The sequence below is a fragment of the Aristolochia californica genome, unplaced genomic scaffold (genome assembly GCF_029961685.1).
Source record: "Aristolochia californica isolate CCGP_79_NKW_82.1479 unplaced genomic scaffold, dmAriCali1.0.hap1 SCAF_4, whole genome shotgun sequence".
Taxonomy (NCBI): domain Eukaryota; kingdom Viridiplantae; phylum Streptophyta; class Magnoliopsida; order Piperales; family Aristolochiaceae; genus Aristolochia; species Aristolochia californica.
In genome coordinates, this window is record NW_027182103.1 from 41526796 (window position 1) to 41551401 (window position 24606).

General features: G+C 38.9%; 1 protein-coding gene and 2 pseudogenes across 3 annotated transcripts; 1 reads left to right on the plus strand and 2 right to left on the minus strand.

Annotated features, from left to right (window-relative positions):
• Nucleotides 1–4325: 4325 nt before the first annotated feature.
• LOC137963346 (ABC transporter C family member 3-like) lies at nucleotides 4326–6223 on the minus strand (annotated as a pseudogene).
• Nucleotides 6224–12563: 6340 nt separating this feature from the next.
• Nucleotides 12564–14108, minus strand: LOC137963347 (ABC transporter C family member 5-like; annotated as a pseudogene).
• A 3178-nt stretch (nucleotides 14109–17286) lies between these two features.
• On the plus strand, nucleotides 17287–24340 carry LOC137962585 (uncharacterized). 3 transcript variants are annotated; one of them, XM_068809542.1, is made up of 10 exons: nucleotides 17287–17678; nucleotides 17870–17895; nucleotides 18705–19519; nucleotides 20551–21644; nucleotides 21823–22117; nucleotides 22204–22428; nucleotides 22516–22689; nucleotides 22793–22984; nucleotides 23102–23215; nucleotides 23306–24340. In XM_068809542.1, exons 3-10 carry the CDS (start codon nucleotides 18776–18778, stop codon nucleotides 23588–23590), a joined length of 3123 nt encoding a protein of 1040 aa, XP_068665643.1. In that variant the 5' UTR covers nucleotides 17287–17678; nucleotides 17870–17895; nucleotides 18705–18775; the 3' UTR covers nucleotides 23591–24340. The 3 variants fall into 3 exon arrangements, with proteins under 3 accessions (XP_068665643.1, XP_068665642.1, XP_068665641.1); XM_068809541.1 differs by lacking the exon at nucleotides 17870–17895 and having other exon boundaries at nucleotides 17288–17678; XM_068809540.1 differs by lacking the exon at nucleotides 17287–17678 and having other exon boundaries at nucleotides 17690–17895.
• The last annotated feature ends 266 nt before the right edge of the window (nucleotides 24341–24606 follow it).

Below are 24606 nucleotides of genomic sequence, written 5' to 3' on the forward strand. Positions count from 1 at the left end.
ATTCTTGTTGCCATTGTTCGAACACATTGAGACAATTGTGTTTGCTGATCCTGTTGAGATTTCTTCCCTTACGAAGAAATATATTATTTCCTTCTCAGTATATATTCTGTAAAATCCTGTAATTATGTGATTTTGTAATCCCGTTAATCACTCTTAAACTCTCCATGTATAGTTTGTAAAATGGCTATTTAAGTTGACGATGTGAATAACAATTCATCATAGAAATTGAAGTCTTATTCTCGACTTGGTATCAGAGGGGGTAATTCTTTTCTCCTTCCAACCGTTGAAGATCAGAGTCAGTGCTCCTGTATTCATTTCCGTATTCATCTCCTTCGTCAGCGGAAGTCGCTGAAGAAAAAAAACAGAGCAGCAACTCTCTGTTCTTTGCTCTGGCTGACAGAGAAGTTCCAATCACCGAAGAATAGAGCAATAGTTTGTTCCTGTAAACAGCATTGTTCAGTGCTCTCGTATTCATCACCGCCGCCACCCGAACTCCAACAAGACGAACTGTAGTCGAATCACCTTCGCCGACGCGAGAAGAAGAAGGTGCAATCATTTTTTTTCTTTCCTCTCGATTGTCACCGTAACACATAATCGCCACCACCCTGAACTCTCGCGGGACTCTCGAAAGCCGCCACCAAACCACCTTCCAGCGACCTACACAATCGTCGTCGACAGAGAAGACGAAGGTGATCGTTTTAATTTTTATCTTAACTTAGGAACTACTGTTCCTTTATTTTTCTACCAAGCACGATTTGGACTCGGACCGGACCGAGACCCAAAATCGGGTCACCAATGGACCAGACCAAATTTCCAGATCTGGACTCTGACCGGACCAAAACTAAAAAAAATTGGGTCAACCCAAAGGCAAATCGGACCAGTTCTCGGACCGGATCAGAATCAGAGATTCAAAACTGGGTCAACCCAGTAGCAGACCTGACTAGAATTAGAGACCCAAATTGGGTCAACTCAGCTGCAGGAAGCAAACAAGACCAGTTCTTTAGGTGTTTTAATTTATTATGATCAATATCAATCTCCCTACATCATAGTGAAGGAATCAACACCAATTATTCATATTCAATTCGAAAACTCTGGTTTTACAACCAACGTTATTCTTATGGAAGTTAACTGTGATGTATGGTCCCAGATGATGGACATGCAAATTACAGAACGTGAGAAGATTGAATATATTATAGGAAAAACACCAATCCCACAAGAAACTGATGCTTCCTATACGAAGTGGTATGCTGAAAATCAAAAGGTGAAGGAGTGTTGCTAACCTCTATGTCACCAAATATTATTAAGCGCTATAGTCGATTGTCCACCGCATGCGAAATATAGAATGCTTTGGCGAAAGCTTTCTACGATGGGTAATATGAATCAAAACTTTTTTCATTAAATCAGAGAGATTTCTCCACCAAACAGACTGGTCACCCTCTGTCGACATATTATGGTGATCTTGTGAAAATTTTCCAATAACTTGATCATCTTGATAAGATTATAATGGAAGATCCTGATGATATTATCGTCGATAGAAAATCCATTGAAATATTGCGTGTACACATTTTCTTAAACGGATTGGATGCAGAATTCAAACAAATCCAAGGTGAAATTCTCAGAAAGGACCCGATATTAGATCTTGAAGAAGCCTATGCTTACGTACGTCATGACTCCATTCGCATAACCACTTTAAATGGTGAAGTTGATCGTGTTGAGTCATTTGCAATAGTGGTACATCGAGCTAAGCCTAAAACAATTCGACCAACTGGTCCTACCAGTGATCAAAATCGAGCATCAGGATCTTAGAATCGCAACTATGAGATTGGAGCAGTAAAACAAGAGCGTATTTGTACTCACTGTGGTGAGACTAGGCATACAAAGACAAGATGCTATGAACTTATTGGGTATCCAGATTGGTGGGATCCTACAAAATCGCCTCATAAACAAAACTCTAAACCAAATAATCATGTTTCCATTGCAGTAGCAGAACCCTTCACCTCTTACATGATGAACTTATTGGGTATCCAAATTGGTGGGATCCTACAAAATCGCCTCGTAAACAAAACTCTAAACCAAATAATCATGTTTCCGTTGCAGTAGCAGAACCTTTCACCTCTCACATGACTGAGGATGCATCAGTTTTAATTGTTACATCTAGTAAGGTTCTTAATACTTCCACTCCTAGTAGAAATAGTGAATGGATAATTGATTCTGGTGTTATTGATCATATGACCTTTGACAATCATCATGTTAAAATTATGAAACCATCTAAATAACATATAGTATGTACAAAAAATGGTACTCACTAAAAATCATAGTCTTGATTCTGTATTAGTTGTTCCAAACCCTCAATCATAATTTATTATCAGTGGCTCAAATAACTCACACTCTGCATTGTATTGTGATTTTTTGGCCTAACCTTTGTGTTTTTAAGGACATTTGAACTCAAAAAATAATTAATTACGGTACTAGAAGGGGGAAGCTCTATTACCATGATCTAAAACCAGATAGTTCTCATCAGTTAGCTCAAGCATTCTTCGTGAATAAATCTGTAGATTCTAAAATTTGGTTATGGCATAAATGGTTGGGTCACTCATCTGATTATTTAAAGAAATTGTTTCCAAAACTGTTTGCTAGATTATATGTTTCATATTTTAAGTGTGATGTATGTGAATTGGCTAAAAGCTATCATGTTCCATTTCAAATAAGCATAAATAGGAGTTCAACACCCTTTATGATTATCTACTCTGATGTATGGGGTCCAACAAATATAGCCTCTTTTAGTGATAAACGGTGGTTTATTTCCTTTATTGATGATCACACCTGTATGACTTGGATTTGCTTAATGAAATAAAAAAGTGAAGTTAATTCGTTGTTCAAATAATTTCACAGAATGATAACCACTTAGTACCATTCTACAATACAAACTCTCTGCAATGACAATGGTAGAGAATTTGTTAATCAAGGTCTGAAAGAACATTTACATGATCATGGTATTACTCATCAAACTACTTGTCCGTATACCCCTCAACAAAATGGGGTTGCAGAGGGAAAGAACCGCTACCTTCTTGAGGTTGTTTGTGCTTCCTTGTTTGAAGCTAATATGTCGGCTAGTTACTGGGGTGAAGCCATCATAACTGCAATTTATCTTATCAGCTGAATACCCTCGAGTACGTTACAATTTCAGATTCCCTTAAGTGTTCTTCATGAAACCATAAGTTCACCTACTGTGCCGAATCAGCCACCTAGAGTTTTTGGGTGTGTAACCTTTGTTCATCTCCATAAGCCATTGAGAGATAAATTGGAACCCCAAGCTCTCAAGTGTGTCTTTGTTGGTTATGCTAAACATCAGAAAGGTTATCGCTGTTATCATCCTCCCCCTGAAGCACCAATATCTGTGGACACAAAAACAGATAATGTGATTCAAAAGACTATACGAGTAGAGACTAGTTGTTAGTAGATGGGTCCAAGTCCACACGACCAAAGAAGATCCACAAATTCAAGAGTGTTGGAAGATAGGCCCAAACCCATAAGATATAGACCCACCATGACCACGAGCTAGTGGGACCCACCATGATCACGTGAGGTGGCATGAAGAGTCTTACACAATAAAAAGTCTTACAGAGCCGGAATTATTATGGATACGGGTCTCATAGTAGAGTTTCAGTTTAAAGGTGTTTTAGTCATGTTAGTCTTCTATTTATATTGGGTTATTTAATTATGTTAGGACTTATCTTTAAGTGTTAGAGTTTGGGTGTAATTGGGACAAAGGTAGTTTAATTGTAATTGGATTCTACTACTTTCCTCTACTACAAATAGAGGTTCATGTACTCTGATTATGAATAAGTCAATGAAGTATTTCTCTTTTCCATAAATTCAACACTAGTAATTGCATTGTAGTCACTGTCGCCCACTGTATACCTACCTTAATTGACAATGATCTTGTTATAGTGCTTGATGAAGGCAAAATTTTGGAGTATGATTCCCCTACTCAGTTAGTCAAAGACAAATTTTTGGCATTCTTCAAGTTGGTCATAGAGTTTTTGAGGAGATCCAAGAGAGATCATAGGTCATCCCCCCATAAAAAAGGAAGAGGCAAATGGTTCAAAACATTTGAAATCATTCGACTGCTTTAGGTGGATACAAATTAGAGAAATATAATATAATAACAAATTCTCTATTAACAATAGAGATAACAACAAGTATGCCTACAATAACAACAACTACACCAAGATGACCATCAACTATAGACATGAGAAGGCCAATAGAGATAAATTGACACATTTGAAATGACTGACAAATACCAATGTTCATGAGATCGCAGATTAAGCTTTGTACATAGTGATCTTTGTACTGTGTTTTAGGAAAATTTTAAGGCATGCATAAAGGTTCTGATACCAAATGGAAATGGCTAGAATAATGTCAAACAGAAGGAAGACCTACCGAGTCACTTGGGACATAAGAATAACTATAGCCAATAGTTGTATTAGCACAAATGCTAATCCTGCCAACCTGTATGGAATGTTTGTGTCGACAATGCACTTATCAGTAGATGTCTTATTGAGAATTTAACTAGAAGGTGTAGAATCAAATTATGACATAGGAGAACAAAAATAGATGTAATCATACTGGAAAAAGAGCCTTTGTGCAGTTTCAAGACTAACTGTAGAAAGCAAAACTGTTCTTCCTAATATGAATATTGAATTACCAACATATAACAAAACAAAGACACTAATCAAGCTCTCTTTGCTCATTCTACCTTCCTTCTCACTCCCCCAAGCAATCCAGTAATTGCTGCCTATTTGGAGTCTTTGGAATAGGACTTGGCAAAGAAGAATAATTGGAACAAGAAGTCCTTTATAGGCAGAACTGATTAAAGTTGAATAGACACTCCATTTTACTCGTCCTATTTTCGTGTCTTCTTCACAGATTTTCTCTAAAAGATTATTGATATTGCCAATGGTGCAAGGCTTTTCTTCGATCAACTCTGATTCTTGAACTTGAAGTGAAGGAGATTTCAGTAAGTTATTTTTCTTCGGTGAGGTCACTTGGTTGAGAGATTGATTGTATGATGCCATTTGTCTGACAAGTTCACCATTGGTATCTTTGATCAGATCTTCGTACTTGCCAGATTGGACAATTGTACCATCTCTCATTACCTACACATGACATGAGGAAAGGATGTAGCTCTCTTATACAAAATATGAAACTAGCAGTGAAAGCCACTTATACCTAGTCAGTATTACTCAGGGATTGCTCAGTGACTTCTTATAGAAGCTAACAAAAAACCACCAAAGACTTGCTTGAATCATTGGGAAACTCAACTAGTCACTGAGAAACATATTCAATTCAATTCAGCCAGTATTCATAAAAAGAGAACTTTGAAGCCATAAGTCTATAACCATTTAAAACTATATATTTACATGGTGAAATGAGACATTTATAGTGTCAAGGCAATAACTTTACCAATACAAGATTTGAAAAATCCAGGAATTCAAGCTGATGAGTGACATAGATAACAATCTTATTCACCAATAATCGTGATAGGCATTCTTGTACTCCAAAAAAAATAACCTAATTGGTTGACTACACCTTAGTTTTTCCTCGATTGCAAAAAATACAGACCTAGCTTCAATATATAATATGTGGACCATCATTAACTAATGTGAACTATCATATTACCTTGAAGAGATGTGCTCTAGTTTGTGCATCAACAACACTAAATGGATCATCCAATAAAAAAGACATTTGAGTTACTGTAGACCGCCTTGGCCAACTGAATTCGTTGCTTCTGCCCTCCACTCAGATTTATGCCTCTTTCTCCCACCATTGTCATATCTCCATCGGCCACATTCCAATGTCCTTATCGAAAGCACAACCTTTGAGAACTTTCTCATTGAAGATTTCATCAATTTTCTCACCAAATAAGACATTTTCTCTAACAAATCCGGTTTTAATCCAAGCACTTTGTGGAACATAAGCTCTCGATCCATAAACCTTTATTTCTTGCCCAATAATTCTTAGAATCTCACCAGTAATGCTACAAAAGAAAACTTGATTTGCCAAATCCTATAGACCCGCATATTGCAACTTTCTGACCTTTCCTGATTTTTCTCTGTTTGGTGATCTTAATTGTGGGTTTGTTTGAACTGAAATTTTTTGAGATTTTTTCCCATATATAGATTGATTTTCTTTCCTTATTCTTATAATCTGACAAATCCATGTGTTCTTGTAATCACTGTAATCTCTCTCAATCTTTCCGTGTATGGATTATCACAATCTGTAAAACAACTATTTAAGTTAGACGATGTGAATAAGAAAATATGACAGAAATTGAAGTTTTATTCTCGACTTGGTATTAGAGAAAGAATTTTTTTTTCTCCTTCCAGTCACTGAAGATCATAGCAACAGCTCTCTATGCTCCCATATTCTTATCCGTCGTCACCGTGAGAATTCTTTTCTTCTCCTTCCAGTCATCGAAGAATAGAGCAGCAACTCTCTGTTTCACCTTGAACACCGTATTCTTCTCTGTCATCACGATGAACAAAGCCGCCATTAGAGAAGTCCGTCAGGATTTCCGAATATCGTTGTGAACAGTCGAGTCATCGCTCGGCCTTCCAGCAAACAACACTACCAGCCCAACAAAGAAGAAAATTCTTCTCTAGTCACCCTCTGTCTGTCGTCGTTGTGAACAAAACCGTTGTCAGAGAAGTCTGGCGAAATTTTCGAACATCGCCAACTATTGTAACCGAGCCACCGCTCGACCTTCCAGTAGATCGCACCACCAGCCCGACCGGCGAAGAAGAAGCCGCACCGTCTCAAGGAAGAAGATGAAGGTATGAAGAATTTTTTTTTTGCTTCTGCTTAACTTAGGTCCGTATTTTGTCTATTCTGTCGAGCGACCCAGACTTGGACCAAACCACGATCAAAGGCCCAAATCGGGTCAACTAGTGAATAAAAAATGGACCGGACCATAATCAGAGACCCAAACCGGGTCAATCCAATGGCAGGAAGGGGAACAGACCGGACCGAAATCAGAGACCCAATCTGGGTCAACCCAATGGCAGGAAGCGGACTAGACCAATATTTTTGGGTGGTTTTATTCTGATCATCTAGATTTTCTTGTATCATGTCAAAGGAATCAACACAGATTATTCATGTTCAATCCGAAATTCATACTCCCAAACTTCAATGTCAACTGTCACATCAGGCATGTCTGAAGTGAAATTGCATGCCAACCTTTTCTGTAAAACAGAGATTCAAAGAATGATTTTTCGACGATGTATTCTTCTCCGTTTATGAGGTAATTTATAATACATAACATATTGATTTTAGGATCAATTTAGATCCTAAAATCAAGGAATAAATTACAAGATCAAGGAAACAATCCGTTTCCTACAATCACGTTAATCAATTTACAACCAGCTCATTACAGCTTTGCAAACACTCCCCCTCAAGTTGGTGTATAGATATCGGTCATGCCCAACTTGTCAATTATACCATGAAAGGCCTTCCCTGATACCGCCTTCGTGAGCATATCAGTTAGCTGACTCTCAGATTGAATGAAGGAGAATTGTATGATTTTTGCATCGAGGTTCTCCTTGATGAAATGACGATCAACTTCAACATTTTTAGTGCGATCATGTTGAACCGGATTCTGTGCAATGACTATGGCTGCCTTGTTATCACAGTGGAGATTCATCGGTTTGGAGTATTCCATCCCTAAATCCCTCAGTATATTCTTTATCCATAACAACTCGCATACACCATGAGCCATGTCTCGAAATTCAGCTCCAGCACTTGATCGTGATACTACCTTCTATTTTTTACTTTTCCAAGTGACCAGATTCCCTTCCACAAAAGTAAAGTAACCCGACATGGATCTTCTGGTTGTCTGATCACCTGCCCAATTAGAATCTATATACCCTTCAATACTAGAGATACCATTTTTTGAGAATAACAAACCTTTTCCTAGAGCACTCTTTAAGTATCTCAAGATCCGATAGACTGCTTCCATATGTCCTTCACTTGGTGCATGCATGAACTGGCTCACAACGCTTACTGCATATGCTACATCGGGCCTTGTGTGTGATATGTAGATTAATCTTCCAACTAATCGCTGATAACGCCCTTTGTCTGCTGGAATTTGATATGGAAGAATTCCGAGTTTATGATGCATTTCCATGGGCGTCTCTATTGGTTTACAGTCAAGCATTCCGGTTTCGGCTAGAAGATCCAACACATATTTTCACTGTGAAAGGAAGACTCCATGTTTCGATATTGCAACTTCAATTCCCCAAAAATATTTAAGTTATCCGAGATCCTTCATTTCGAATTTTGTAGCTAAATACTCCTGTAAAGCTTGCATTTCACTTGGGTCATCTCCTGTCACAACCATATCATCAACATATACAATTAATGTTGTTACCTTTCCTTCTTTGTGTTTTATAAACAAAGTATGATCTGAGTTACTTTGTTTATAACCAAACTCCTTCATTGTAGCCGAGAATCTCCCAAACCATGCTCTAGGTGACTGTTTCAGCCCATACAATGATTTCTTCAATTTACAAACTTCACCTTGAGACAAAAAACCACTTTTTACGCCTGGTGGTAGTTCCATGTAGACTTCTTCTTCTAAGTCTCCATTGAGGAAGGCATTTTTAATGTCAAATTGTTGCATAGGCCAATCTCGATTTGCTGTTATAGATATAAGAATACGAATTGTATTGATCTTAGCTACTAGTGCAAAAGTATCCTAATAGTCTATCCCATACCTTTGCGTATATCCCTTTGCAACTAGCCGAACTTTATATCTGTCAATGTGTCCATCCAGTGTGAGTTTCAATGTGAACACCCAATCGACATCCAATTGTTTTTACTCTTTTAGGTTGGGGAACAAGTTCCCAAGTGGCATTTTTTTGTAGAGCCTCCATCTCTTCGTTCATTGTTTTTTTCCATTTTGGATCAGCTAATGCATCCTGCACATTACTAGGAATAGAAACCCTGGATAATTGATCAACAGTAAATGCATACGATTTAGTCAACCTATGGGAGGACATAGTTATTGATTGAGTATTTGGTTTTGGCTTCAAGATCAGGTTCATACTGCTTTTTGGAACTCCCCTATTCAATCTTTGTGGATATCTAGGGGTTATGTTTTCTGTAGGAAGACATGTTTCATTAGACTCATCAAACACAGGATTCGTATTTACCTGAGGAGGAACATTCTTCAGGTGAAATTACTGAATCACAGTCTTGTTGCACATCATGACACTTGAAAAATACATTCACCGCTTCTAACTCAATAAACTCAACACCTCCGTTAGTTTCATGTGGAACATTCTCTTCATTTGAACTCTCCCACTGAAGAGATGTCCAAGAAACTCCCCCTGAATAATAAGGGACTGATTCATGGAAGGAGACATCTAGAGTCACATGGCGCTTGTTGGTGTATGGATCATAACACCGATATCCTTTTTGAAATTCAGAGTAGCCAACAAATACACATTGCTTGGCACATGGATCAAGTTTATTTCGCAAGATCTTTGGGATATGAACATAAGCGGTACACCCAAAAATTCGGGGTTCAAGATTCGAAAGATGGAGAATTGAAATCAGGGATTGCAGCTTGTGTAGAGGAGTTTGAAAATCAAGTACTCTAGAAGGTGTTCGATTGATGAGGTAGGCAGCAGATGTGATAGCTTCGCCCCAATAAAATCGAGGCATGTTCATGCCAAAGAGAGAGGCAAGCACTACTTCCAAAAGTTGTCTATTCTTTCTTTCTGCCAATCCATTCTGTTGGGGAGTATAGGTGCAAGAAGTCTGATGACGAATTCCATGAGTGGTCAGAAAATTTTCGAGAGAAGCATTAACAAACTCAATACCATTGTTAGATTGCAAAACACGAATCTGCTTTTGGTATTGAGTATGTATATTGTATGGAATTTCTGAAATGCTAGACACACATCATTCTTTTGGATAAGCAGAGATACCCAAGTCATTGTAGTGCATTCATCAATAAATGTCACAAAGTAACGAGCTCTAGAAATAGAGGGAACCTTGGCTGGACCCCAAACATCAGAATGAATAACCTCAAAAGGTTCGAAACTTTTATTCAAACTCGGTAAATAAGCAATACGGTGGCTTTTAGCCAATTCACATGTGTCACAATGAAAATGCACATCAGTCAAACCTGAAAAAATTTGAGGTCGCAATTTCTTAAGATAACCAAAGGAAAGGTGGCCTAATCGTCGGTGTCATAACCATACAGTTGTTTGAGCATTATCTTCACTGCTAGCTTGATTTTTCTGACTGATTTTCGATCCCCCGTTCTCTGTCAACTCCAAATAGTAGAGTTTGCCCCGTCTAACACCATAACCAAGAATCTTTCGGGTTAGAATGTCCTAAAAGACACAAAATGAGGGCCAAAAAGTGACAGTACAAGCAAGAGTGGAAGTAATTTGGCTAACAGACAAAAGTTTATATTCAAGAGAGGGAACCACAAGGACAATATCTAATGTCAGATTATGGGATAATATAACAAATCCTTCCCTAGTAATAGGAGAAGTACTACCATTGGTTGTTGAAATAACAGATTGTGGAGAAGGTAGGATTGATTGTAACTGACTGGGATCCCTTGTCATGTGATCGAATGCACCTGTATCAATAATCCAAGGTCTATTCTTAGAATGTACAGAAAATACTAATGCATTATCGAGAATACCTAAATGGACAACATTTGCAGTAGGTAGCTCCTGATTATCTTCCATGGATGCCACCATAGTTTTCCCAACAATCTTGTTACGGGGACTTTTCGAGAAATCCCACCACTCCGGATAGCCAATAATCTCATAACACCGGTGTTGTGAATGTCTTTTTTTCCTGCAGTGAATACATACACGATTGTTACTTTTGCCAAACGATTGAGGGTTCCGGCTGCTTGATGATCCTTGTCGATTTTGGTTGACCAACATCACCGAGTTCTCTGAGACTGGACGATAGCTCCCCATTGTCTGTCTCTATTGATATTCGCGTCTGACATATGCATATGTACTCTCCGAATCAAGTTTGGGGTCTTTTCGCAAAATTTCTCCACGAACTTGATCAAACTCGGAGTCAAGCCCACTGAGAAAAATATGAACCCGAAGCCTAGCCATTGCAGAGTGCAACTGGATTAGCCCTTCGACTGTTCCTTCCTGAGATATATATCTATGATCAATCTCCTGGAAAATAGCAACCAGTTCATTGTAGTACGTGGATAACGGTCTACCATTTTGTTTGGTAGAAAAAGATCTCTGGTTCAGCTCAAATATACAAGTTTCATCCGATCCATCATAAAACGTTTTTGATACTGCTTCCCATATCTCCTTGGCAGTGGAGAGGCGAATAAATCGCTGCATGAGCAATGGACTCATGGAGTCAATAAGCCAACTTTTGACTCTTTGATTTTCAGTAATCCATGCTCCAAGATTGGCATCGCCAGATGCTGGTTTTTTTGTTTCGCTGGTGAGGTATCCAGCTTTGTTACATGTGCCAATTCGCATCTCTATGAGTTGGGACCATAATGAATATTTGGTCTCATCGAGGATAATTCCAGTTGGAAACGCAGAATTGTCTTGGTAGACTATAATCTGTGGTGATGGGATAAGTTCGATGGATGCGCCTGTAGTGGTGGCCATCGATCTGAATTTTTTTTCTAATCCAGTCCGATTCGATCTGGTCTGATTCGGTACGATCTGGGCTGATTCAATTCTGGTCCGGTCCAGTGCTGGTCCGATCCGGTTCGAGTTTAGCCCGGTTCAGTTCGATTCGGTTGACCCGTCGGTCTGGGTCGGTTTGGTCAGCAGGAAAATAAAGGAACAGTAGTTCCTAAGTTTCAAAAAAAAAAAAAATTACATTCGTCTTCGGCAACGGCAACCGAGCGTCGGCTTCCTTCGACAACGATGGTGGTTGGTAGCGACAACAGGGTGGTGGTGCCATCGTCGGCGCTCGTCGGCGCTCGTCGGCACTCGTCGGCGCTCGTCGGCGCTCGTCGGCACTCGTCGGCGACATGATTTCGGCTACAGGACCGTCGTAAGAGAACTCTGTTCTCTTTCGGCAATTTGGCTTCCCTCAGCGACAGTGGTGATCGGCAGTAATAACGGGAAGGTGGAACCGTCGTCAGTGGTTCTCTTCGGTCTTCAGTGATCGTCGTCAGTCGTCGACGATGTCCTTTTGGCTTCGGGACAGCCGGAATACGGAGTTGCAGAAAAAAACAGAGTTTTGCAACTCCGACGATTTTTTCTTTCTCCGGCTTCCTCCTTCGGCGATTACGGGAGCACTGAGCTCCGACTTTCAGCGATGGAAAAAAGAGTATAATTCTCCTGCTCTGATACCATGTAAAACAGAGAGAACCAAAAAATAATAACAGAGATTCAAAGAATGATTTTCCGACGATGTATTCTTCTCCGTTTAGGAGGTAATTTATAATACATTACATACTGATTTTAGGATCAATTTAGATCCTAAAATCAAGGAAACAATCCGTTTCCTACAATCACGTTAATCAATTTACAACCAACTCATTACAGCTTTGCAAACATTTTTTGATCTTTTTCTCTAATGAATTCTTATACCCGTTCAATTGAAACTTTTGTTTGAGCAATCATCGAGATCAGTAATCATCGAGATCAGTTCTGGAAGATTATAGATGGGTTCTCTTAGAATTCGGAAAGTAGCTAAGGCTGAAAGCACGACACTAGAAAAGCAATAGCTGAAAGTAGTGTTGGAGAAGCCCAAAATAGAAAAGCAATAGCTGAGTAAGAGTAAAGGAATCTTCTCAGCCAATTTCTTTCTATTTCTCTTAATTTGAGGAGCTTGTTCAGATATGTTGTCTCCCATGAGTGCAATTTCAAAATTCTCATGGACTTTAGGGTCTCTGAAGTGGCTTTGATTCTGGAATCCTTTGCTTCCATGATCTTCGAATGAAGGTTTTCTTGCAGATTGACCAGTGGGATATTGCTCACCATGACTAGAACAATGGTGAAAGGGCAGCAGGTGGTGCAACACCACCAAGATTTCTTAAGAGTATAATCAGAGCTAGATAAACTTGAACATGAAGCAGCCAAATGCCATGGATGTACCAGAGGAAGTCTCCTATCCTCTCCACATCCACATTCAGTAGGTTTATGATTTTGCTGCTGCTCAACATATTGACACAGTCTTTGTGTAAATTGCAACCATGAGAGTTGGTCAGACTTTGATAACCAATTGGTGAGTCCCAAAATACCACTGCCTTTGAGAAAGTGATTCAACTGTCTTAGAAACGAAATATAAGAAAGCAAGCAAGTAACCGTAATAATAGCTCAAACTATTATCTTTTCTAGATAAAAAGTTCACAAAGTTATTTATTAGGAAAGGGCCCAAATAGGATGAAAGAGTGTTTGTCCCTGCAAAAATTTCATTTATGACCAAAGGTTTCAGGACTGGATCAGAGCATCAGGAAGGGAGGAAACTTCAGTTTTCTGTTTGAGAATAACATCTTGTAACGAAGAGAATGAACTATGCACAGTTTATGGTTTGGGAACTAAGGGGACATGGCTGAGTTCTAGCTTCTCCTTTGACCTACTTTGAACAGTGGATTCAACCACCGGAAGGTAAGTCTACTCCAAATTCCAGCATTGTCAAAAGCATTTTTGCTGGTGTCTTCATTGTCTGTCTGGAGTAACAGGCTAGTGACTTCTTGGAGATTCCTTCTCCTATTCATACTTAAAAGGTTGAAGCACAGAAAGATCGAAAACAGGAGAGGCAAAGTTGCAGAATTTTGGGACATGGAAAGAGATTGGAAATGAAATCCATTTTAAATGGGTGAGTAAGAAAATGACTATGTAGAATGTATCAAGAGTACAGTAGAGGAACCACCAGTACTTGAGGACTAGAGGCCAGCTTTTGTTCTCGCAATAGATTGTGAAAATGCTAATCAGAACCCAAGTTATCGTGGGGAGTGCAGATACAAGAGAGATGACTTTGAGCATCCATATCTCATAAACTGAAAAACCCAGATAAGAACAAGGGATCAAAATGTTATAGAGAATGACTATCTCAGTAGAAAATGTTGATTTCCTATCCATAATTTCCTTGTCCACCGAGTGTTTGTCCTTCTGTTTGAGAAGTGTTACAATAATCCAAGTTCAATACAGCGAGAAAGTTGAAGTGCTAATGATTTTCAATGACTATTCCATGGATGTATGTGATAAAACAACAAAAACAGGTACAAGAAACATGGCTGAAAAACACAATACAGACTTCAGAAAATACCGGAGGCCCTTGTCAACACCATTGAGAAGATTATCAGATCAATGAAGTTGTCTGCTGAGCAAGGCAACGAACATATGACTACAAAAGAAACCAAATAACCTTTTAATATGTAAACGCTATGAGAAGCCAAAGGGAAAACGAGAGAGACCTAGTTGAAGTAAGAGAACGAGGACTACACATAAGGGAGCAAAAAAGAGAAAAAAAATTCACAGGCTTTTGTTGCAGTTTTAGAATTTTTGCAGTATACTTAACTAAGAGTGCTACCTCATCGAACCACAAAAGGAAAACTTAGAGTTAATTATGAACCTCTTCTCACCTTGAAATCTCAGTATCCCATGCATAATTTTGTGTCTTATCATAGATTGTCAAAGGCAAATGAAGTATATGTGAATTAATTATATGCTATATCTATTCCTAATAGTGTGCATAATGCCTTGAAATATCCCAAGTGGAAAGAAGCTATGAATGAATAAATGAGGTCCCTCCAAAAGAATTCAACATGGGAAGTGGTTAACCTACCTGTAGTAAAGACACCAGTCGGATGCAGGTGGGTATTTACCATTAAATATAAAGCCGATGGAATCATTGAAAGGTTCAAAACAAGGTTTGTTGCCAAAGGATATACTCAAACCTATGGGATTGATTACATGGAGACATTCACACCAGTGGTCAAAATCAATATGGTTCAAATTCTACTATCTCTGGTTATGAATCTTCACAGGCCCTTATATTAGTTTAATATTAAAAATGCATTTTTGCATGGAGATCTCCAAGAAGAAGTATATATGGTATTACCTCCTGGATGTATTATGTAAACCAAATGATGCAAACAAGTATGTAAACTGAGAAAGTCCCTATATGGTTTAAAGCAGTCCTTGAGGGCGTGGTTTGGAAGGTTCACTAATTTTATCAAATCTATTGGATACAAACAAAGCAACTCAGATCATACTCTCTTCTTGAAATCTAACAAGGAAGCCATCATAGCTCTTATTGTGTATGTTGATGATATGAGAATGTGGAATGATCTAGAAAAAAAGAAAGCATTGCAAAGTCATCTTGCCAGAGAGTTTGAAATGAAAGATCTTGGCTACCTAAAATATTTTTTTGGTATTGAAGTGTCAAGATTGAAGGAAGGAATTTTTCCATCTCAACGAAAATATGCTTTAGACTTGTTGAAGGAAACTGGTATGACAACATGTAGTCCAGTCAGTACTCCCATGGAAGAAAATCTAAAACTAGGAACACATTCAAATCAAGTACCTGCTAATAAGGAACTTTATCATAGACTAGTCGAGAGGTTAATGTATCTTGTACATATCAGACTACATTTAGCCTATGTGTGGTTAGTCAATTTATGCACTCTCCAAGTGAATAACATATGAATGTCGTCAACCGTATCTTGCTCTACTTGAAATCATATCCAGGGAAAGAAATTTTATTTAAAAAATAAGGCGACTTGAAAATTGAAGGTTATACCGATGCTGATTAGGCTGGGTCAATAGAGGATCGAGGATCTACATTTGGATACTTTACATTTGTAAGTGAAAATTTGGTCACTTGGAGAAGTAAGAAACAAGAGGTGGTGGCTAGATTGTCAGTTGAAGCCGAGTACAGGGGAATGACCTAGGCAATATGTGAATTATTATGGATTAAGAATCTCACACAAGAACTACACATTGAGCAAACAAGTCTTATGAAATTATATTGTAATAGTAAGGCAGTATGTGATATTTCTCATAAACCAATCCAGCATGATAGAACTAAACACGTTCAAGTTGATATACATTTTATCAAGGAAAAACTAGAAGCAAAAATCATTGTAGTCCCTCATGTTAGATCTCAAAATCAACTTGTCGACGTGTTGACCAAGGTAGTGTCTTACGTAGCTTTTTACAATTGTCTCGACAAGTTAGGCATGAGTGATATCTATATACCAACTTAAGGGGGAGTGTTGAGATTTTTCCCTTATGTAGAAATATATTCTTTCTTCTCATTACATATTCTGTAAATCCCTGTAATTATGTGATTTTGTAATCCCATTAATCACTCTTAAACTCTCTGTACATAGTTTGTTTAAGTCGACGATGTGAATAATAATTCATAATAGAAATAGAATTCTTATTCTTGACTACTCCGAGCGCTTTTGTTTGTAGTATCATTCGAATGGTCTGGCTTTTGATTCTTCATCTTTGGCCTTCACTATTCAAACGATTGTCCAGGACTATCGGCAATGACTCGACTTGCCCAGTCCAAATCGAATTGGACTTGTTCGAGTCACGAATCAATTCGAGGAGTAAATACCATGGATACAATCACTCTTGTTCGAGTCACCGGAATAAAGCAAGCTGTCCTTCATGTCGTCCCACTCTCCCACCACTGTTCGACAAAATTCCACGCCCCCCTCCGTCGACATCTTCTCCTTTATACTTCGTACTTATCTTCTCATTCCAGTTTTATTTTACTTGGTGGTGGGTCGAGTTCTGAGTTCTTCGTCGGATTCTTACATTCCAACCTCCACAATATTAGACTTCTTCCGGTGGTTGATCTCATTACCGTGGCTGGTGTGTATCGACCCACCACCTAACTAACCAGTCAGTAACAGGCGCAGCATCTTTTCAGTTGTCCGATTTTCTCCACCGGCCGTACACCGGAATGATGGTGGGACTTCATCGTTCCTCCAAGCAAAAGCAAAACAAGGGAATGGAAGTGTGGAATTCAATCGCGCAGCGGCTTACCAGCTCTGAGAGAGATCGGACTCCCAACTCGGCAATGAAAAGTTGCATAGAAATGATCATCAATATGAAGATTCAATAAAAGATTAGATTTCTGAACAAGATTCCCGTTTCCGCCTTTGCCATCATTTTCAAAGAGGCGATGTGGACTCCTCAACTATCTTTTCCTTTTCTCTTATATTTTTCTCCTACTTTTGGAGCTTCAACCTTTGGTCCCGTGCAATCATTCTTATATTCCACGTCATCACTGTTCAATCCCACCTGTTTACGAGTTGTCAAAATCAGCACCCTCGGCCCAGGAGCCCATGTTTCGAACGACTTGATTTGGGGCTCGCGAGAGTAGGCTTTTCTTGGGAATGCGCCGACAAATGGAACGTGTGCGGCGAGGATCTCGGGACCGTTGAAGGCTGACGAGTGTTCTCTGTTTGACGGAAATCGGCTAAGCAGACGTGATGTCGGGCGATTCTTCCAACGAAAGGAAAATTAGCCATGATATTTACTGCAGAAATGCGGATTACAAATTCAGAGAAGACGAAGACGAGAGGCGATCGCAGAACTACACGAGAGTTGAGTGAGTCGCCATCACATTTTCTCTGGTCCTTATACTCACTCCAACGAGGACTGTAGGGAGACTAATATCGCACACAGCTGGTGAGCTTTCCCTAATTCTCTCTCTAAAAATGATTAAAATTTGCTTTCTGTGGTTCACTTTTGTCAGATAGTCTCCTCACCTCTCTCTCTCTCTCTCTTTACAACTTCACTTTTCTAATCCATGGCGAAAATGGATGACGTCTCAAATCTTACTCCTTGCTTGTTGCATTTATCGTTTGATATCTGCAAAGACTCCTCGCTTTGAAATTCCTCTTTGGTAAGTCATTTTTATGCTGATTTGTTGTATCGTCTGGTTCTGCTTCATCTTGAAAACGTTTCTAGAGTTTGGATGTTCAAGTGTCTGCAGAGCGGTTTTGGAGGCAGTTTTGGCTTATTGTTGCTGAGTTGTTAACTTTCGGATTGGAAGGAGATGAGCTGGTTTTCTTAAAATTCTGATTTCTTTACTCTGTTGCATTTTGATAATTTTGTGATTTGATTTTTGTGTTTTTGGATGAGTCCATTTTCGTAACTTTTTTCTTTTATTTTTTAGTTCGCGCCGAATGCCTGAGTTGCTTTTGTGTTTTTATCCGTTTTCTGTATTTATTGTCCATTCTGAACTCCCTCATAAATGAACTCTTCAGTACGGCTTCCAGAGGGCAGATTGATTTTTCAGTACCAAATGGTGACTTTTATTGAGCTAAACTAACGATCAGCTGCCACTTCCATGTTGAACCTCTTTTTCCCCGGCGAAAGAGATTCGAATGTGATCGTGACATGATGCCATTGGAGTTTTGTGTCCTTCTCTAACTTCGTATACGGTGACCTCTTACTGTTTTCTAAAAGGTGTAGTCTGATTATTTTGATTACCAAGGATGAAAACCCTATTTTGCAGTTTGCCGTTATTTTCCTGTAAAGTTTCTAAAATTCTCCTCTATGTTGTAATGACGATCGATGAATTATTATCCATTTCTTTTTATGCTTGTTTTTTCTTCTTCTTTTCCTTTACTATTTATTCGTCTGTTTTCGTCAATTTTGCTTTATTATTTAGTCCTCAGACTTTTTGCAATGGCTTCTTGGTTGTGGCAGATGCTGTTTAGTTAAGCTCATTCAACTTCATTTTGGAAGATCCACCCCGGTATTTCTCCATATTTCCAGTGATGGTTCTTGGGTTGAGAACAAGGAATAGAAAGGGTACTTCTGTCCAAATCGACTATGCCATCCACATTTATGAAATTAAACCGTGGCCGCCTTCACAGTCTTTGAGATCTCTTCGCACTGTAATCCTACAATGGGAAAATGGAGAAAAGAATTCCGGCACTTTGGGCCCTGTTGTTCCCACTATCGGGTCTGTAGTGGGAGAAGGGAAAATTGAATTCAATGAATCCATAAATCTTGCCATTACATTGTCTCGAGAGGTACCTGCAAGAAGAGGGGAGCCGAGAACATATCAGAGGAACTGTCTAGAGTTAAACTTGTATGAGCCACGTCGTGATAAAATTGCAAAAGGACAGCTGTTAGGGAATGTCACGATTGATCTTGCTGATTATGGTATCCTGAAACAACCTGTAAGCTTTAGCTCTCCAATGAATTGCAAGAGAAGCTACAGAAACACAACTCTACCTGTTCTCTTTGGGAAAATCTTACCACTTGAGAAGACTAGGAACGGCTCTTCATTGCCAGAGAATCTATCAGAAGAATCAAATTTAGACAAGGGAGCTAAGGAGTCAGTTTCTGCCTTGATGAATGAAGAGTATGCTGAGGAGCAAGCTGAAATTGCGTCTTTTACAGATGAGGATGTGTCATCACATTCATCTCTGACTATCTCATCATCGGCTTTTGATGCTACTGGAAGCTCCCCATCCAAAAGTGATACTGTGGATGTTAGTAGGATCCAGGAACGAGTATGTAGTTCCTTTGCTTAATTTATCTTCATCATTGCACATTATTTATTTATTTATTTTCAAGTTCATTGCATACAAGGGCTCTACATATTGAAATTGGCTTTTGATTTTATTTTTGTTTATGTATTAAACATGAATATCTTTTGGGTGTGGCCTGTGCTTTGGAGAACAAACACTCTGCATGATTTTTTTTCTCCTTTTCTTGTGAAAAATAAAATCAGTAACTTTTTTATTGAAAGTAATGGGTGGTTTATAGATACAAAGGAGCATGACTCCTCAAACAAAAGCTTTGAAGATTTTCATTCAGGACAGGTCTCAAGATAGAGAGAAGAAGCCAAGAAGTGAGAGGGAAAGGCTGTATCATGCAGTCCAGATTAGGGGTGAATTTCCCCTAATTCTCTTTTATTAATTGCTGATTGCAGAGATACATGAAAATTACAAATATGGCCATTTATTTCAATTACTCTAATACCCTTGAAACTCCATCACACTAACAAGCTGCAATGGACTGCTATATTAATCATGCGAATATTCACCTGACAATTTGTGCATTAACCATTGCTTCTCATTGAAGATGTAAATTTGCTATGTTGGGTTGGCCTACTGGTCTTTGGCGTGGTTATTGAAGGGTCTAAAATGCAACCGCATTTTGCTGCTTGTATATTCTAATGGAACCTCGGTTTTACTTCTATTTCTGAACTACTCATCGACGGTTACTCTATGAGGCTGCTATTATTTGCATACTCTAATATTGCTTTTTAATAATGCATACTCAAACATTTGAAAGTGGTTTTTAGATTATATACTTTACCAAATTCACAACTATATCCAAAATCTGAAAATCCATACCCCCTGTGCATCTTATCAAGGAATCAATTTTTCACCTGTCTGAAACTTCTCTATCTTCACCATTCAACCTGGGTGTCTTGCGTTGGTTATATTTCTCTTTATTAGTTACGTTTCTAGATTAGTTGAACGGTTTACAGCTTCTTAATGAGCAACTTTCCTTTGTTCCTCTCTGTCTTACACAGAATCCAACTGGAGCAATTGAGAGTAAAGCAGGCAACAAAAACGGAAGTGAATTAAATCCAGAACAGGAAATCACAGAAACAGTGATGAGGCCAGCATCCGCTGCTGCTAACCAGAACTTATCTCCACCACCATCATTAGATTTATCATCTGATTCAAGGCAACAAACAAATGATGGTTCATCTGTAAGCAAAGTTCCTGAGGGAAGCTTACCCACCTACCACGCTAGCAGCAGTAGTCTGATCCAAGTGCTTGACGGAAAGATTGATGGGAGCAGTAGCAAAGCTAAGGAAAACCAAAGATCCCCTGCAGCAGAAGAAAATGAAACTAGTAGTGACAAGGGTGAAGTTGAAACCTCAAACGGGGATCCTCATGTTGCACATTACTATAATGTATCATCAAATGGAGTGCAACCAGCTATGAATAGTAGTATGCATCAAATGGATATTGAAGAAAAACTTGATGACTGTCATGGTGAAATGAAAAATGCAGGGGAGAAATTACTAAACAGTAGGTCCCCTGATAATTTTTCTCATGTGACACTAGAAACAGATGAAGTAACACCAATCAATCGACTCAGAAGGACAGCCACGTCCGGTGGTGATCCACTTGCATTGAGCTGTAGAAGTCTCAATGTACAGAGCAATACTTTCAGCAATGATCAACTTAAGAACATGAATTTTTCGAAAGTAAATGGAACTGATATGGCTGGAGAGGCATACAATCACTCTAGAAGTTTGTTAACTGATAGGACAAAAGGTGACTGGGCAGGTAAGAGACTTGGAGCAGATAAATTTAACAGGATCCAGAGAGAGATGCAAAACACTCCTGATGCCAAAATCCAAAAATTAGAGCATAAGATAGAATCACTGGAGGCAGAGTTGAGAGAAGTCGCTTCTCTTGAGCTCAGCATTTATTCTATAGTTGCAGAGCATGGAAGCTCAACTCAGAAGATGCATGCTCCAGCCCGGCACCTTTCAAGGTTGTATATTCATGCTTCTAAACAGTTGTCAAGAGAAAGGAGAGCCAGTGCGGCTAAAAGTGCTGTCTCAGGTTTAGTTTTCGTGGCAAAAGCATGTGGAAATGATGTCCCAAGGTATACATTCATTATGTGCATCTCCATGTACTCTCTGATTCTGTACCATGTATATGAGATGATTGTTCTCTTCAGCATCCCTCACACCTTTTTCTAAAAAAACTTTTATTTGTTCCTCTATTTACACTAACAAATGGCAAATTGATTTTAAATAAGCTGATTGAATTGTGGGATGTAGGTTGACTTTCTGGTTGTCAAATTCACTTGTTCTGAGAGCGATTATTACTGAGGTCACAGGGGCCTCATCTCATCCAGTTTCAGTTGGATCTTATCCCAAAGAGAATGGTATTGGTAGGAGCAGAGAGGAGAAGTCTTCCCCACTGGCATGGAAGGAATCAACTTCCTGTAAGAAGGCCCAGAAACTTTTTTCCCCAGAGTTGGAGAAGTGGGAAGATGCACAAACTTTTATCAGTGCACTGGAAAAGATTGAAACATGGATGTTCTCTCTAATCATTGAATCTGTGTGGTGGCAGGTTAACCTTTTTAACTGTTGCTTTTTTAAAACATTTATGTTACTTAGAAATTCTTATCTCAAGTGCCTGTTTCCTGTCCTTTTCAGTCTTTGACTCCTCATATGCAGTCAGTGGTTGGGGATGAAAGTAAACAACAAAGAGGTTTCCCTTCAAAGCAAGGTTTTTCTAGGAAAAATAGTTTAGGTAATCAACAGCAGGACATTTTCTGTATTAATCACTGGAAGAGAGCTTTTAAGGATGCCTATGAAAGAATTTGTCCAGTTAGAGCTGCTGGTCATGAATGTGGCTGCTTGCCTGAGCTGGCTAAATTGGTATGAGTCAGAATATTCATATCTCATATATGAAGTTTTTGGTTTTGCACCTTTGTGGACCATGTGAATATTTGGATTCTATGCCAGGTTATGGAACAATGTGTGGCTAGGTTGGATGTTGCTATGTTCAATGCAATTCTGCGTGAATCAGATGATGAGATTCCAACAGACCCAGTCTCTGATCCAATCAGCAATTCTAAGGTTCTTCCTATTTCAGCAGGAAGAACAAGTTTCGGTGCTGGTGCACAGCTGAAGAATGCTGTATGCTTGTCATCTTCTTATTCTGGAGTAGTCTTTGTATACACTAAATAGGTATTATGCACTTGCATCGGATTGACACACTCTTGCATCTTTAATCATCTAGGTAGGCAACTGGTCGAGATGGCTGACTGACTTGTTTGGATTGGATGCGGATGACTTTCCTGATGGTGAGAATGAAACTGACGACAGAGAGGATCCATCAACCACTTTTAAATCTTTTCGTCTCCTTAATGCCTTGAGTGACCTATTGATGCTCCCGAAGGACCTGCTGTTTGACAGCTCCATCAGGACAGAGGTTTGTCACCACAGTTACTCCTTTCAAGTGCTCTTTGCTAATCATTTAACTAGTAGTCACTTCTAAATTTTCTGTCAAAATTGATTGTAAAATTTGAATTTGTCAATTATCTGGAAGGTTTGTCCTACATTTGGTGCATTCTTGCTCAAGCGGGTTCTCAATACTTTTGTCCCTGACGAGTTCTGTCCAGACCCTATCCCCGAAAATTTGCTTGAGGCACTGGATTCAGAGGTCCTCTCTCTCTCATTTCCTTCTCTCTCTCTCTCTCTCTCTTTCCTCTCTCATCTCCTTTAAGCAAATGGTTCAATGTTCAAACTATAGGAGGATCAACTCGAGGCCGAGGACGAGTCAATTAGACATTTTCCTTGCAGTGCAGCACCAATTGTCTATTTGCCCCCATCAACCGCGGTTGTCTCTCTGCTCCATAGAGGTCAGACAAGTAGCGATGATGAACTAGAGGAATTAGACATGCCCTTGAAATCCATAATTGTTGATAGTCGGCAGTCTTCTACATCAACACCAAGGAGTCTGAAGGCAACACAAAACAGCTGCAGCAATGCAGTACGATTTCACCTCCTCCGAGAGTTATGGAGAGATGGGGAATAGGCTAGCTGTACATATCTTGATATCGCTTTATCTTTTGCATTCTCCTTAGGCTCTCCCCTCTGAAAAATCTCCATTGGTAAGTCTTCTTCGAAGGTTCTAAACTTCGTGTCCAGTGTCCTTCAAAGTGCAAGAATCTAGCACAGTAGACAGCCATAATATATTTAGCTTCTATTGTGGATAAGGCAACCGTTTGTTGCTAACTGAAGGGCCAAGAGAAGTATCATGATCCAAAGCTGAGGCATAACTAGAAGTGACATCTACTTCCCAATTGTTACGTGGCTGCTCCATCAAACAGCTAACAAGCCCAATATTGTAGAGAATGTTGGTTCTACTGGGGCACGAAGATCCCTTCCCCAAAATAGGGTTTTGCTACTCGGGGTCAGGACCCAATTCGGGATACCTGTCGGATTGGGCGAGTCAGGTGGACTCAGCTCGAGTTGTGTGCTTGAATCCACACTTATCATTCTACATGGCGATTCTGCCAGAAATGAAATCTTAACAAATAAAAAATAGCCAAAAATAGGAAAATATCTTTAATTTGATATTATAATATGTTATATGTAAATAAATATTGTAATTATTTCTGAGGCGTAAACTTAGTGTATTGAAGGTCGAAGTCTAATTACTTGTTTGATAGAAGAAAATGAAATATAAAAATAAAACCTATTAGTGTAAGAACCATGACTGCACAGATGAGATTCTGAGTCGGCTAGTTGAGTCAATTCATCTTAGTCAGCTGGCCGGGTTGACCCTGATCTTTCTAGGCTAGAAATAAATTTTAAAAATACAAAAAAAAATAAAAATACAAAAAAATATTATGATATATAATATGCCATATATAACTTGATAAATTTATTAATGATTATTTAGGTATAAATTTAATATGTTATGGACCTAAAGTCTTAAGTATTTGTTTGGCAAAAGAAAAGGAAAAACAAATATAAATCCTCAATAGTTTAGATGCTCTCTTGTCTATGCTTCTTTTGCCTTTGGTCTTTCTTGAGTTAGATGACTTA